This window comes from Sardina pilchardus, chromosome 2 (genome assembly GCF_963854185.1).
Source record: "Sardina pilchardus chromosome 2, fSarPil1.1, whole genome shotgun sequence".
NCBI lineage: Eukaryota > Metazoa > Chordata > Actinopteri > Clupeiformes > Clupeidae > Sardina > Sardina pilchardus.
Window position 1 is genome coordinate 27,162,789 of NC_084995.1, and position 17,265 is coordinate 27,180,053.

Sequence of the window (17,265 nt, forward strand, 5' to 3'; positions counted from 1 at the left end):
ATTTTTTTTATTTCACTGAAGGACAACACGAAAGCCTGCCAGGCGAGTCAGAGCGGTCAGTCGGAATCAAACCTCACTCCTCTCCATTCTCCACGACAACCAGGAGACTCCGAGAGCCATGCTCCACTGCTCGGAGCGCCACAGCTCGTACATGATTGTTCCAGAATGTTCTATCTTCCACTCACACAGTGTGGCAGGACAAAGATTATGTACGGTAATCCTATTTGCGGAGTCACTGTTGCACAGACACTCGTGGGTTAATCCGTTTTACATTATAGCTCAGAACTAGTGTTGACATCCTCAACATTCACATCCTCAGACAAGAATTAGACCAATAACAAAAAATAGTAACAATAGTAACAATAATAGTCATCATCATTATCATCATCATCATCATCATCATCATCACTGTCTGAAATTGGTGTTCCTGGGAAGAGACTGATCGCACAATATAGGCTGTTTAAAGCACTGCTTTTAATCCCTCCATTCCTTTCCCTGTTGTGAGCTGTGAGCTGGGTATGGGGGTGAACGGTGAGTGCTTCTGAGGAAATGTCAGTCAGCTCCTCACATACAGTAGCTCATTCAGCCAAGCCCTTCCATTACCCTGGCACAGAATGTCACATCAGCAATCTTTGGAAAGCCACAGCTCTCACCTGGCTCTCACATAAAACATGGGAGTACCTTTTCAGTACCATTCAGCTATGTTCTTTTAGATTCTATCAACTGATTTCAAATGGAAGTTAAAAATGCCTGCAGTGATTTCGTAATAATAGGCTGCCATTTGGCAAACCAGTCCCTGGCACACGCATGGAATTGGGACGGGATGTAAAAATGTGCAAATTACATAATAATCATTTTATTTCTTATTCATCTACGCTCTCCTGAAAACCCCACACTTTCACTAAGTGTAACTTGATCAAGCTCAGCAATGTGCATCAATTACAGGAAAATGTGATTTGCCAATAATATCAGGCCGAGGAGGAGAACTACTGTAGGCATCCATGTCAATTTCTACCAGCGCTAAAGTGAAGTTGATATGGCCAACTAACCAGCAGAAGCCTGGTCAGGCTCAGTGGGAAAGTGAGCAATGTGAGACCCAGGCAAGGAGATCCCATCTCATCTCTGGAATCACACCAGGTCCAGCCTGGCTCCCCTCATGAATCTTTCAGTCCCTCATGCATAATTCGCCGGTCTTAAGACACTCCAGAAACACTGCAAATACCTCCGATCCATCTGATCCCTGTGCAAACTCCACACCATGCTGCTGACTAACTCACACTGAGCACTGTAGCCAGCACCATCTTATGGAATGGCAATCAAGTGAATCAAGATTCGTTTGCGTAACCTAAGCAACATGTCTCAGAGCAGTGTGAAATTGCAGCCAGGATCACAGAGAAAAAGGGGTCTTCTTCTCTGGTGGATGAATGACTAATTATGAGGTGTTCGCACTCTGTTTCTAATCTAGCAGAAAAATGGCATTTGATCAAGGGTGCAGCAGTGCAAGGGAGTCTTTTCATGGCTGTGTGAGACCCACTGCGTGTTTGACACAGACAAACAATCAGCCAGGATGGGCTCCACTCTTAACGGCTCACAGCGCAGCTGGCAACAGCGCGAGCGTGAGCGGAAGAAACAAACAGCCGACAGTCTTCTACCCTCGCAGGCACGCTGGAAAACAATCACACTGGCAAATGGTGGGTAAATACGGAAGAAGAGTGCAAAACGGATTTTAGGTCTAGATTTTCTGAAAGTGCTTGCTAGTTTACTGTTGCTTGTTAGTTTTGAGCTCGAGTTATGAAAAACGTCCCAAGAACCCTTCCTCACAGAAGACACGGCATCACCAAGCAGGCAGAGAGGGTGTGCACTAGATGTCCCAGCATGGACACCAGCACATGTGGGATGCAGGTGGGCTTCCTTCCTTCGGTCCTCACACATCACAAGCAGCGCATCAGTACACTGAGAATATGAACTTGCCCTGGTGAGGTTTCTGATTGGGTGACCTTGCCCTGGTGAGGTTTCTGATTGGGTGAACTTGCCCTGGTGAGGTTTCTGATTGGGTGAACTTCAGGACGATCTTGTATCGAAGATGTTTGCAATGGCATGTCCCCAGTACACCATATGAAACAGACATAATATTCTTGTGCACAATAAGTGAGCTCAACTACTCCCTGCCATAAGCTTTACAGTAATAACATAACGGTAACACTTTACTTGACGGGTTCATTCATAACACATTCATAACAGCTGTCATGAACTGCACATGAAGCATTCATGACTGTTTCATGAAACATAACTCAACATTCATACCAACCCTTTCATGAATGTGGAAGACAAAACGTCAAAAACTTGTCAAAATAAAAGTCCAACAATCGCAATGTAACATTGCTGTCTTTTTTGTTTTAGCCAACCTGATCATGTCACATCTTAGTCAAGGGGGAAGTCCAGTGTCCAGGAGAATTGAGTGTTTTGTTTGTCTGTTTGTTTATTTTATGATAGTAACCTCTGAAGAATTCATAATTGTCTACACCAATGACTGTATAGATATATAAGACAGGAATGTCTAACCATTCAGAGGTCCACAGATGGTCAGTAGCTCACTTCCCAGTATGATGAATACTTCACAACTCGTATAGTAAAGTGACATTTGAAGTAGACTTCATAAAATATTCATGAGATGTTTACAAACGCTGGAGGGGATTCATAACCTGTGTATGGATTAGGCTATTAGATTGTTGGACTTTTATTTTGACAAGTTTTCATGATTTTGTCTTCCACATTCATGAAAGTGTTGGTATGAATGTTGAGTCATGTTTCATGAATCGGTCATGAATGCTTCATGTGCAGTTCATGACAGCTGTTATGAATGTGTTATGAATGAACCCGTCAAGTAAAGTGTTACCCATAACGGAAATGTCGGTAACACTTTATTTGAAGGGGTCTACATAAGGGTGTCATGTAACCGTCATAAGAATGACATGACACATGTCATGCACATTAATGACACATTATTGACGTTTATGACTGTTGTCATAATGTGTCATTCGGTTTTTGTTATGTCAAGTTGACATTGTTTGGGCGTCATCATTATGACAACTTGACATTAGGCAAGATGACATTATTTGACGGCATCTTTGTCATTACAACTTGACATTAGGCAAGAAAATGTAATCCGTTTACAATATTGTCATGACAACTTGACATATAACTGTGTTTGGCCTGACTTATTTTCTAAGTTTTTTAAGTGATGAGCCTGAATAATTGGCTGTCATGACACCATTATGAATTGGTCATGAATACTTTTCTTGACCTCAACTACAGTGGTACAGTTTTGATTTGTCATTAAGCTGTCACAAAGAACTATTACTGACCAAAATAGTTTTCTGACAGTGTCATGAATACTTACCTTTGACCTCAAGTACAGTGAACCATCTGAGATGTTTCCTGAACATGTCATGAAGTGTCATTACACTGTCATGTAGGTTTTCATGGACATTTTACATTTCTTGAACATTGAGTCTAATTTCAAGTATAATAACAACAAACACCATACTCAAGTTATGACTTCAAAGAGTTTATTTCAGCAATGAATCTTGCAAAACCAAAATACATTGTAGCGCCTCGTTGCCATGGGTAGCTATCCTGAGTTCTTTAAAATATTAAATAAACAAATTAATCCGAGTGTTCATTCATCACCTCTATGTGAAATACAACCACTTAGCTTAGTGATCCCACAATTATATGCAAATTCTATTTACTCTTATTTACACATTCATCACACATGCATTACACTCAATCTTCAATAGTTTTCAATAGGCTAACTTTCAGTTTCAGGTATCAAATGTAATACAACCAACATCCAAGCAAACAATGGTTTTCACTTTAATTGAAATAAAATACCAAACCCTATACTTTGGCCGGCAGTTATTAAGTAGGCCTAAATAAATAAGAAATGAGTAGCCTACTGTAGGCTACCCAACCAGTTGTCAGAGTTCATGTGGCAGGCCTGTAACGTTGCTAGTGTGCATTGAAGCCTAAAAACCAAAACGGCTCTTTCACGCCACTCCAGCACATAGCTCCAGTAGCGCAACAAAGAAAACTCAGGTGTAGGCTAGATGTAATGGATGGACCAGATGGACAGACGTCTTCAGCGAGGCTCGTGGAGGTTCCGAGGATAAGTGGCTGTGCAGGCTATCTCACGCAAAGTCATTGACAAGTGGCATCGTGCTAGCAGCTAGCTAGGTCTTGCTGACTAGTGAAGGCTTTATACTCGTGGGAAATTCTCGTCTCGAAGTTTTCACTTCCAACACAACTTCACCGTCTAGCAGTAATGTTTAAGTAAGCGTTTTACCCACTTAACACAAAGGCTATATTTGTGTTAGCCTGCAGTAAACCTTTCCCGCTCAGCAGTCGTTCTCTCTTCTTCTCATAGACAGTAAAAGATATGGACAGAGCTATCACGTAGACGGCAGCAGAGACCGAGGAAGCAAATTTCAACGTTTTTTTTAGGTCTTCTTATTCCGTCATAGGTCTCCTGCGCAGGCTCAGATGTCGTACATGTGACGTAGGCACGTAGTCTGACCGAGTCTGACCTATGGCGACGCTTTACTCTCGCTGGACGCATGCGCCTTTAACACTTTAGCATTGACTTTCGAAAAACGTTAATTACTCAGCCGATAAGACAGTTACGAGATTATTATGTCAATTTCACAAAGTAGTATGTACCCCGACAATAGAAAATGTTCATATAAAGGCTTAAAACGCTTCAGCTCTAACGTAATTTGATGTCAAAGTGGCGCTTACGCCCCATAGGATTCAATGGAATGGCCAGCTAGCCACGGTCTTCTCGTTAGCATGGCGGCCGCCATACTGTCTACACTCTCAGAACGTTCGCTGCCCCCTTGCTTCTTCTCCCTGGTGTTGTTTCTTATTTCCTGATTACCCTTGACCTCTAGCTCAATTCTCATTGGCTCAAATAATACAAATGTAACATAAACTACACATTTCTATCTTTTACACTTTTAGAATCAAAACATAATATCTTGACAACATTTCAGTAACTAGGAAATTGTAAACAAATATATATTCATCTCTAGCCTAGGCCTACTGGAAACGTTGACTCTTGTGCACACAAGTCAGGTTTATTCAATTTCATGGTTATGCATTGTTTTATATATGCATAAACATTTTTATAATTTCCTAGTTACTGAAATGTTGTCAAGATATTATGTTTTGATTCTAAAAGTGAAAAGGATAGAAATGTGTAGTTTATGTTACAGTTGTATTATTTGAGCCAATGACAATTGAGCTAGAGGTCAAGGGTAGCCTAATCAGGAAATAAGAAACAACACCAGGGAGAAGAAGAGAGAACGACTGCTTAGCGGGAAAGGTTTACTGCAGCCTAACACAAATATAGCCTTTGTGTTTAGTGGGTAAAACGCTTACTTAAACATTACTGCTAGACGGTGAAGTTATGTTGGAAGTGAAACCTTCGAGACGAGAATTTCCCACAAGTTTAAAGCCTTCAGCTAGTCAGCAAGACCTACAGTAGCTAGCTGCTAGCACGATGCCACTGACTTTGCGTGAAATAGCCTGCATGGCCACGTATCCTCGGAACCTCCACGAGCCTCGCTGAAGACGTCTGTCCATCTGGTCCATCCATTACATACTACAAGCTGAGTTTTCTTTGTTGCGCTGCTGGAGTGGCGTGAAAGAGCCGTTTTGGTTTTAGGCTTCAACGCACACTAGCAACGTTACAGGCCTGCCACACGAACTCTGACAACTGGTTGGGTATAGCCTACTCATTTTTTATTTATTTACTTAATAACTGCCGGCCATAGTATAGGGTTTGGTATTTTATTTTAATTAAAGAGAACACCATGTTTTGCTTGGATGTTGGTTGTATTACATTTGATACCTGAAACTGAAAGTTAGCCTATTGAAAACTATTGAAGATTGAGTGTAATGCATGTGTGATGAATGTGTAAATTAGAATTTGCAATTGTGGGATCACTAAGCTAAGGGTGTTTTTTTTTTTTTTTTTAAAGAACTCAGGATAGCTACCCATGGCAACGAGGCACTACAATGTATATGTTTTGCAAAATTCATTGCTGAAATAAACTCTTTGAAGTCATGACTTGACTATGGTGTTTGTTGTTATTATAGCCTACTTGAAATTAGACTCAATGTTCCAGAAATGTAAAATGTACAGAAATGAAACCTACATGACAGTGTAATGACACTTCATGACATGTTCAGGAAACATCTCAGATGGTTCACTGTACTTGAGGTCAAAGGTAAGTATTCATGACACTGTCAGAAAACTATTTTGGTCAGTAATAGTTCTTTGTGACAGCTTAATGACAAATCAAAACTGTACCACTGTAGTTGAGGTCAAGAAAAGTATTCATGACCAATTCATAATGGTGTCATGACAGCCAATTGTTCAGGCTCATCACTTAAAAAAACTAGAAAATAAGTCAGGCCAAACACAATTATATGTCAAGTTGTCATGACAATATTGTAAACGGATTACATTTTCTTGCCTAATGTCAAGTTGTCATGACAAAGACGCCGTCAGATAATGTCATCTTGTCTAATGTCAAGTTGTCATAATGATGACGCCCAAACAATGTCATCTTGACATAACAAAAACCGAATGACACATTATGACAACAGTCATAAACGTCAATAATGTGTCATTAATGTGCATGACATGTGTCATGTCATTCTTATGACGGTTACATGACACCCTTATGTAGACCCCTTCAAATAAAGTGTTACCGAAATGTCTTTATTAAGAAACATTGCCATACACTTTTGTAAGTTCATAGTATATGTATAGTTGTATATGTATAGTTTGTATAGTCATTTTAACCTTGGTAGGCACACCAGCAACATTGGTGTCCATGGCTGGTTTACTAGCCTGAGGCAGGAGGCAGGCTGACATGGGCCATAGAGCTGACATAGAATAGAATAGAATAGAATACATACTTTTTTGATAACCGAATTAGTGAACACACACAGCACACACACAGTGAGGTGAATCACACACTAACCCAGAGCAGTGAACTGCCTGCCCAACCAGCGCCGCTCGGGGAGCAGTGAGGGGTTAGGTGCCTTGCTCAAAGGTGGACTGGTCGGGGGTTCGAACCGGCAACCCTCCGGTTTCAAGCCCGAAGCCCTAACCAGTACACCACGGCTGCCCCCACATAGAATCAGCCGAGGGACAGCGGCAGTGACAAGCTGAGGGCCCAGCAGCCAGTCCACTCCATCTGACCTCTCTCAGTCATTGTGCTCAAATGAAGAGCCTAGAAACCCCAATGACCCACTCTCCAGCCAGGCCAAGGTGAAGCACGTTGCCCTTGAGCTAATAAGACAATGTGCTGATCAATGACCTGTGACCCACACACCCACGTACCCTGCCATAAATGTGACGGATCGATACAACCCCTGACCTCTAGATCATTGTTCTATCTCCTCTATTGTCACACGAGCTGGGTCCCTCTTACAGACGTCATGTGTGGCAGTGGCCTGGGGTTTTGTGTATGGCATGCTTTATGGGAGCTTTGATGAGGAACAAAAACTCCCATTATGGTCCCTGTTCAATGGTACCACAAAACTCAAGCCAAAGAGGCATCAGCCCACACATCGATCTTGAGCTCAGTAACTTTATTGATCCCCATAAAGAGACCACAAAGCTTGTGTTGACCATTATGTGGTCGATGTCAAGATTCCACCTACAGCCAGAATGGTGCTTCACTGGTTCTACACTGAGGCCCACAATACTCGGCTTGTAGTGTGGCCTTGGAGGAAGTGGTCACATTTCCCTTCCTAACCTGAAGAGAATATATTTTGCTGAAGAAACAGGTATGGATTGAATGATTGCTTGGCAGCTTATTTATGTGCATTCACATTTAGATTCAGTGTTTAACGTTTCATGTCTTTGCTAAGTGTTTAACAAAAGCAGAAGGTCTCAGCTCCCACTGTTAATGTTGAATAAACTGTAATTGTGTCTCACCGATCTCACAGCTCTCTCCAGTGAAGCCCTGTGGGCAGAAGCAGCCATAGCCCTCCCCCTCCGGCAGACATGTTCCTCCATGCAGACACGGGCTCATCTGGCATGCTACAGAGACAAAACACACACACACACACACACACATGCACACATGCACGCACGCACACACATACACAAACTTTTTTAGATTTTTTTTAGAATACATGATGTGTTGGTTCTGAAGTGGTGCTTTTAGGCTCCAAATGGAGGATGTAGCTCAGTGCTGATGAGAATAAGCCTCTAAAATAAACACCTTTCGCAGGTTTTTGAAGCTACAGAGTGGATGAAACCATCAGAAATCGTTATATACAACACGCTCTAGGAACATTTCTAAAATGGTTGCTTATGATTGCGGTGTGAATAGGAGGCTGGCTGAGGCTGCATTTATAGACGTCTCGGCTGGAGACTTGCTGAATTGTGGCATGGTGTACTTTCTACTACGTGCTGTCCATTTAAAAGCAGGGATGAGGCCAGCACAAGCGTCCACAGCAGAGGCTAAAAGAGGCCCCCCACCTCTTAAGAGCACAGCACCAGACACTATTCCATCCTCCCTCCGAGGCCTCCTGCCAAACCAGCCCTCCATGCACACAGCACAGCACAGCACAGCAACAGAAAGGCCAGACAAAGGGCTCTTGGTTGGTGTGGAGCACTTGGCCTGGCCGCCGTGTCTCCTGGCTGGTTGGAGCGCTGATCTCCACTCCACTAATCTGCCATATGGCCCTGCCTCAGCAGCCTGGGACTCTGCTCAAGCCACACACACACACACACACACACACACACACACACACACACACACACACACACACACACACACACACACACACACACATTTAGTGGGACGATTAGAATGAATAAAGGGTGAAGGTTGCCCCATAAATCTCCTTTAATGCCATCAGGGAGACCATTTGGGCTGCTGCGTAATGGTGGCATCCAATATTTCTCTCTGTTTCTCTCTCATTATCCCCCACTCTCACTCACACACTCACTCACACATGCATTCCTCTATCTATCTATCTATTTATCTATCTATCTATCTATCTATCTATATACAGTATCTATCTATCTATCTATCTATCTATCTATCTATATATCTATCTATCTATATTGCACATACCTTTATTAGTAGGGTAGGTCATATGTCATTTGGATGCCAGTATCTTTCTGATCCCAAACTTTCTTGAACTTACATGTTACATAACACAGACACAAAGTTCCCAGTCCACTGGCATGTAAGTCTAAGGCTTGTTTGCAATTTGGATCACACGCTGGTGTCCACACATTTTCTCATCTTCACTCTCCTCATACATCTCTCACTCTCTCTCTCCTTTCTGTCTCTCTCTCTCTCTCTCTCTCTCTCTCTCTCTCTCTCTCACACACACAAAACACACACACACACACAGTGCTTTAGTGGTTTAACATAATCAGCATTTCGCTGATCTCCATAGAGTTCCGGCCGCCTAAATCACATCCTGTGTGCTCGGGGCGTTTTGAGGGCCATGCCTGAGACATTGCTATGGTTGCCGAGCGAGCAAACCTGTCCCTCTCATTTTCTTCTCCTCTCTTTTCTTCTGCCTTTCTTCTGTGCTCCTTTGTTTCTGCGGCACATGTTTGCAAAGGCTGCACCTCTCCACACACTGGAGCCCGTCCACAGCACTCTCCCTCAGTTGTCATGGCAACCCTCAGAGAGGGAGAGAGACAAGGAGAGGAGCTGCTCTCCAAGGAACAAAAAAAAAAAAGTAGGCAACAGACAACGATCAGCAAAAAAAAAAAAGCAATATACATTGAAATACACACGCAACGCTTACATATTTAACTCCCTTTTGCACTTCAAAATGGCCCCTGCCATCTACATGCCTACCTAATTCATGTTTACGCTTTCTATCAGAAATAATTGTGGACCGTGTCATGTTTTTTTCTCCTTTCCTCACCACCTGGCTGGGCGCTTAATTGGCTCATTATGGGGTGTTCTCTCATCTCGGCGCTGATTGGCTGCTCCTTTGACATGCTTGTGCTCTGGATGCCAGTCTGAGCGCGCTCCAGCCTCCTCTCCCTCCCACACCGAGAGAGCACCACCTCCTCTCCTACACATGCCACTACAGACCCATTCCTTTCAACACGCGCCTCTCTACACAGCTCTCTGCTGAATGGGATATAGGGAGCTGAGCGTGCAGGGAGCCACGGTTCACTTCACATACTGTATGTGGAACTGATGGAGAAGCCTGTTGACAAACTGGCTGGTGAGGGTTTTTTTATTAAGCTGAATTATGTCCATATGCTGATGGACCCTTCACTGATTGCACACATGTGTTGATTTCATGCCAGGTGCAGATACATCACATCACCATGAGAAAAATCAGTTAATCCATTCCCACAGCGCACACACGTCATACATGGGAATTATAGACTGCACAATATACCCAGGGGGGTCAGGATGTGGAGGTGACACATTACTGGACCACACAAAAGCATGTTGTCTGTGTGGACTGGCAGTTTCCAAGCAGGCTAATTTGAGGCCATCTGTAATGTGCCACGTAATTGGCTTGTTTGTGAAAATGGTGTCCGGAACCACAAGTCAAAGCCCATTTGAGAGAGATGCTGGGAAAGGTCCCTGAGACCAAGGCTGGGGCTGGGACACAGAAGTTCCTCACCTGCTGCCACTATAAATCCTCCTGTACACAAGACTTGTTTCTACCCTGAAATACCAATCTGTTTCTCAGAACCCATCATCCAAACACACCCCTCTATCATCAGACTCTTCCTTCCTGGAAATAAGGAGAATCTCATAATAAAAGACACAAATCGGTGTGTGTGTGTGTGTGTGTGTGTGTGTGTGTGTGTGTGTGTGTGTGTGTGTGTGTGTGTGTGTGTGTGTGTGTGTGTGTGTGTGTGTGTGTGTGTGTGTATCTCCACAGTAACAGCCAACAGAATCAACCGGTGGTGGACAACTGCTGTACTGTTGCTGGCTAAAGCTTGTGTTCTGTCCTCTCCACCAGCAGCAGAGATGAAGCACAGGTCAGGTCTCGTCCAGGGTTCACCACGGTGACCATGCCCCTGATTGAGGTGGTTATGTGACTCACAATGACAAGGGATCCATCCATCCCCACTGTCCTCGTAGAAGGGTACAGCCACAGCCACAGCAATCGTGAGAGGCTTATGAAAGATGATATGCTCATTCTCGCTCTCTCTTTCTTTCTTTTTTGTGTGTGAGCGGGGCTGGCGGCTCTGAGGTTAGAAAAATTGCTGTGCTGTGGGCTAGGAGCTCTCAATAAAAATGAGCAGGGAGGAGAAAATCGATCAGCCTGGAGATGAGCTGACACTTTCCCATCACACGCTGTGTCAGACACCAGAGCCCAGCCTCCCGCGGGAACACCTTGGCATTTACGCCAAACACAGAAGCAAACAAGAGCCATGTGGGCTTTATTACAGTGTACTGCTCCGTTCTTCAACACTGTCACTGACCATAACTCAGCATATGCTCAGGGTTACAGTAAGGAACTGTGTGATAGCATCTGTGTGATATAGCCGGACTGAAAATAAGAATTCATATCTCAGAAAGATAAAAAAAGAGAAAACAGAGAGAGGGAGAGAGAGAGAGAGAGAGAGAGAGAGAGGAACAGACAAAGATGAGAGGCAGTGATGAGAGAAAGAAAGAGAAAGAGAGGGAAGAAACAAAGTAAGGGAGGAGTGTGAGGTTTGAGAGACAGAGAGAGAGAGAGAGTGATGGAGGCCATGTCAGACGGTGATGACAGCGGAGAGATAAGCTGTAGCTCAGTGGTGTGCCCTGCCACGGGCATTATGCTTCTCTCTGACAACACCATCATCTCCTGCCAACGCAGAGTCGCCTGACACGGAAAATAGTGAGAGAATCTGACAGACAAATAGACAAACAGATGGACAGACAGAGAGAGAGAGAGAGAGAGAGAGAGGGACAGAGGGGAATAATACAAGAATGATACCCCATATACTCATGGGATCTGAGAGGACCTCTGATCAGCTGATGATAACAGATTAAACTGTAAGATGACACTATAGCCCTACCCAAACAACAAACAACAAACAACAAACAACAGTGCAAATAGCCAACCAATCCAGTCAAGTAGCCAACCATTTGTGTTTCTTTTTTGCAGGAGCCCACAAATCAATAATTCGGTGAAGTGTACACAGTAGTTGACAACTTGTCACAAGACTCTCGTCTCTCTCATTAGAACAATGATTCAATTCAATTTTATTTGTACGGGACAATGTGCAATACATCAATGTGAACATTTGATGCACTGCACCAGAGTTAGCCTTAGGCTAGTTTACATCTGCAGTCCCACAGAAAGATGGCCTCTCACCAAGGCTCTCCCCACATCTCTTAACAGGTTGTTCTGAGTGATGGGGTCTTCAGATATGACAAGAGTTCAGTGTCGGACTGAATGAGGGAGTAACTTGCAGTTAGCACAACGAAAATTACTTTCTATCTGAAAGGGCCTTCATGCTTTTATGTGCAGGGGGACAATATCCTGTCAGATAGTCCTTGTAGCAAGCATTTCAGCCCTTCAAGCAGGTAGGCTTAGAAGCAGGTGAAACGTCTACAAATCAGACATTAACTGCTGAAAATATTGCATGGCTATTAAAAAGAGTTATTTGTGTTGCCATATCACTGCTAGGGATGAGTGGTGCTCCCTTAACAAGCACAAGGAGTTTTGTTAATTAGAGAGGTAAACTTCTACTGTGTTGGGAGCTGAAAAAGCACCCGTGTTGCTATGCAGACCAGGAAAACACTGAAATATCTTTAACCTTGAAACTCTTTGAAGCAAGCATCCAGCTGCACATACAGATAAAGTGTGATCTACGTCAGGCAGCATGACAAGACGAGAGAGATGGAGAGAAGGAGAGAAGGAGAGAGGGAGAGAGGGAGGGAGAAAGGAAGACGAAAGGAAAGTACAGTAGACCCACAGAGGTGTGGGCTTAGAAAGCAGGTGAAATGACACAAAAGGAAAAGAGAGAGAGAGAGAGAGACAGAACCCCACCTGAGCCATTCCTCCTGGACAGCTCCTCGTTGCCATGGGCTAAGTCTTCCGCGGGGTTGCCAGGCAGCAGGACACCTGATCCCAGAGTCTGCGCGTCGTCCTCCGCGGCCGGCGATGGGCCGCCGCTCCCACTGGGCCCGTAGCCCTCCATGGTGGAGGACCGCAGCTCGGGCAGCAGGCGCGTGGACTGGATCAGCGGGGTGGCGTCCTCCGTCAGGGGCCTCACGGAGCCTCCGCGCCCCACCGAGAGGTTCGGCGTCGGGTTGGAGGTGACGGTGGGAGAGGGCGCGGCGGTGGTGGGGCTGGGGGTGGTCGACGGTCCCTTGGGCACTCTGGGCTCCTTCTTCTGGGATCGGTCACCTTTGGACCTGCCTCTGCCCGTGCTGGGCGGCCGGCGCTCGTACTGGATCTCCCCCCGAGCCTCCTCCACCCCCTTCCCTCTCTGAGTGGTGGTGGCGGCGCTGGTGGACGTGACCGTGCTGGACGGAGGCGCGGTGGTGGTGGACTTGGTTCTAGAGAGGTTGGTGTTGGGCTTGACCTCCCTCCATGTGCTGCTGCTGACCTTGCCCGTCTTCCGTTCATCGCCACCGGACGGGACGACCACGGACCAGCCCCCTGAGGTGACGGTGGCCTCAGGAGTTGACCCTTGACCTGGTTTGACCTTTAGAGCACTGCTAGCGGTGGAGGCTCCAGGTGAAGGCCCAGAGGTCGGCGCCGGTTTGAGAAGCCAGGTGCGGCCCCACCACGACATCAGACCTGCGGGATGGAAAAGACACCTTTATGAGACCTCATATTACTCACTGAACTCAATGGCTTTGTTAGGAAAAGGTGGGGATAGATAGGTTAGATAGGTGAGCAGGTCAAGACCTGAATCTGAGGCTACTGAAGATACTGTATGAAACATAACGGGGTTCCATTTCATTTCATGGCTCTTACTGGTCCAATCTTATCACACTGGTTGATTTGATTACACCCTATTCTACAGCGATCAGTTAAACACAGCATGATGCTTTTCACCATTTAGTTAATGATAAAATAAATAGGTGTCTGTAAATTAGCATAGCACTGGTAGGCCTCACACACTCTATTCTTGTCTGCCATTTACTGGAGCTTCATAAAAATATAACTTAGTTACATTTGTTAATAAGATTTCTTATCCAAAGTAGACTCATTTACCCCCTGACCAAACACCACCCCCCACCCCCACATACACACACATACACACACACACACACACACACACACACACACACACACACATACACACACAAGCTTGCTCATTATAAATCCGCCTTCAGCCATGCAGAGTCTGTGTGCTGCCACACTCGGCCTGGCTGTGGCTAAATAAGTCATCCGCTGTAGTTAGTTGTTTTTCCAATTACAGCAGTGATGCTGCTGCTGCTCCTGGCCCCATTCACGCTCTCCCCTTGATTCTGCTCTCACCTTCAAACACCCCCCGCCACCACTGCAGGCTGCCTGATGTGGAGATACACAGTGTAATCAACTGTCACACGACTTGGGCTTCTTTTTATCAGATTCCCAATGAGGTGGAACAGAATTGGGGAGACAGATTTGCGTATTTGTTTTTCTTTTATGTAAATGCTATATTTTTTTTGTTATTTATTTATTTTCAGTGTGATTCCTGATTAGGGTGTTTGGAATATTTTCTCCCCCCCCCCTCTCCCCTGGCACACACAAACACAAACACAAACACACACATACACAGCACTTTGGCATGATGGAGGGGGGGGGGAGGTGTTTAATCATTATTGAGGCTTCAATAATTCAGTAGGCATCTCATGCATGGGAACTTTATGGAAATCACTAACAGAGCAACAACGCAATTATAAACTCCGTTTAGGCCTAATTATTTCCCCCCTCTGCTTTTAAAGCATGTTTTATTAATTAAGCAACTCAATGCAGGCAGCCATCAGGATCAGCCGCGGCGCAGGAGCAAAACATCTCTCTTTGACACTCTGCTGTGACCCTGGCGCTGCTCCTTCGCCCTTCAGTCAGTGAGACCAACTCCGACTGAATTCATTAAAGCGTGAGCACAAACCTTTAAATAATTGCATCAGCTATCTAGAAGAGTCTGAAAAGCATACAAGAGAGGCAGGCTCCTTAGAGACAATCGCTTGCCGTCAAGTGAGTGCCTTGTGCAAAAGATGAAGAGCATCCTGCTGCAGTTCTGCGAATGTTCATGGGCAGATGCGCTGCATACTTAATTCCATTCCATGGTAACTTTCTCAACTCAATATTGATGACATTGACATTTCTCTCGTATTTACTGAAGCCACTTTGGCCTCTGTTATTGACTATTTTAACTCGTGGGTCCTCTTCTCATACTCCTTTATAAACATCAATGTGTTCATCTTTTATAAACATCTGTGTTCTAGGCTGTTCCATAGAGTATACTGTATGACCTCTGTCCTTCAGCAGCTTCATTGGCCCTCTGTTAAAATACCGTACTGATTTAAGGGTTTCTGCTTCTTACTTTCAATACTCTTCATCATAACCCAACACCTTCATGCCTCTCTAATCTCCCCCACATCTCAGATCCTCCTCCTCCAACACTCCCACTCTTCCCCCTGCCTGGGGGGCCACTATATGGCCTTTAGAACTTTCCTCCATGTTGCATTACACACATCCCATAATATCAGCTCTTTTCCTGAATCCATATTCCCCCTTAAAATGTACCTCTTCAAACGTGCCTATTCCTGCTGAGTCTATCCCTAACTACTAACTACACGTCACACAATTATTTTTTCCACTAAAAACTAAGTTGGTTTTCGCAATCATATGATAAGATATAATGCAGGCCATATTATAAGATATAATGCAGGCCATATTATAATAAGAATAATAACACCATACTGTATATAATTGCACTCAATGGGAGGGTACACTTAACATTGTACATGTACATTTAACTATTAGGACTTTATTACTGCGACATAAATAATGTTGACTTCGACATCCTCGTTGTAACTGGTAATCGTGCATCCACAGAACCAATCATGCACTGTAGTGTCGTAAACCATCAAAAGACAATTTGAGTATCTGCGCATGTGCATAATCTTGCATCGTGCAGGCGGCACGGATCGTGTACTGACAGTGCTCTGAGGCATGATGGTACAGTATGACTAACAGCTCTGAGTGTTTACACTGCAGTTGGGCCCCGCTCTGAGTCCCTCGCACATTGCCACTCATTTACTGACACACACACCCCCGTCGCTCATTACTGCTGCTCAGAAGCCGCGGGGACAAGAAACCTCCATCCTTAATTTGCCAAAGGGGCTTGAATAATGCACCAGCCTGACTAAGTTCCCTCTCCCAGTTAAACATTAATGGCGGCCGCCACCGAATTTGGGCCAGAGAGGATATTTGTATTAATGAGGCCAGAGAGCGGAGGAGAGGAGAGGGACCCCAGCTGGGCTGGGCTGGGCTGGGCTGGGCTGCATGCTAATGTGTACGGAGGGGCGGTTAGCTTAAGCACACCTCTGCAGGAGCCTGTGAGGCTGCTCTGCTCTGCTCTGCTCTGCTCTGCTGTCCTCTCTCTCCCACCCTCGGCTCTCCTCGCCTGGCCAGGGCCGTCCACCGCCTCTCCTCTCCTCTCCTCCTCAGCCCAGTTCTCTGGCACCTGACTGGCCCCTCTCACTGCTGCCGCTGCTTTTGTCCCTGGCTCTGCTCTGCTCTACTCCGCCTCACGCTCCCACACTTCATCTTTCTTCATCCTCCCCCTGCACTCTCTTCTCTCTCTCCCTCTCTCTCTCTACCTCTCTCTCTCTCCCTCTCTCGCTCTCACTTCCCTCTTCCCATTTTCTTTCCCCCTATCTCTCTTGCCATCTCTTTCCTCGGGTCTACCTATTCAGTATCCTTGGCTCTATCTCTCTCTATTTACTCTAGCTGTCCATGTCTCCCCCTCTCCGTATTCTCTCTCTCTCCCTCTCTCTCTGGGGAAGCGTGATGAAATAGCGGAGGTGCCCTGATGGCTTAGGGAGGCTAGTCTCAGGCGCTGCATTTAATTTGAAGTCGCTGAGCTGACAGGAGGGCATCCATTACCACGCCTCATTCTGCCCTAACTCCACTCCCTCAGCTCCAGCTCATTTCTCTCTCTCTCTCTCTCTCTCTCTCTCTCTCTCTCTCTCTCTCTCTCTCTCTCGCTCTCTCTCTCTTTCCCTATCTCTCTCTCTCTCTTTC

The 17,265-nt window shown here is 45.2% G+C and overlaps 1 protein-coding gene across 1 annotated transcript in view; it reads right to left on the bottom strand.

Annotated features, from left to right (window-relative positions):
• The window catches only part of ncana (neurocan a), a 74,703-nt gene that overhangs the window by 18,577 nt on the left and 38,861 nt on the right, over window positions 1–17,265 (bottom strand). The window contains exons 9-10 of the mRNA XM_062523795.1: window positions 13,066–13,821; window positions 8,015–8,119 (exon numbers count right to left, since the gene is read on the bottom strand). Of these exons, the coding sequence (XP_062379779.1) occupies window positions 8,015–8,119; window positions 13,066–13,821 (861 nt within the window). The remainder of the gene's footprint in view (window positions 1–8,014; window positions 8,120–13,065; window positions 13,822–17,265) is intronic.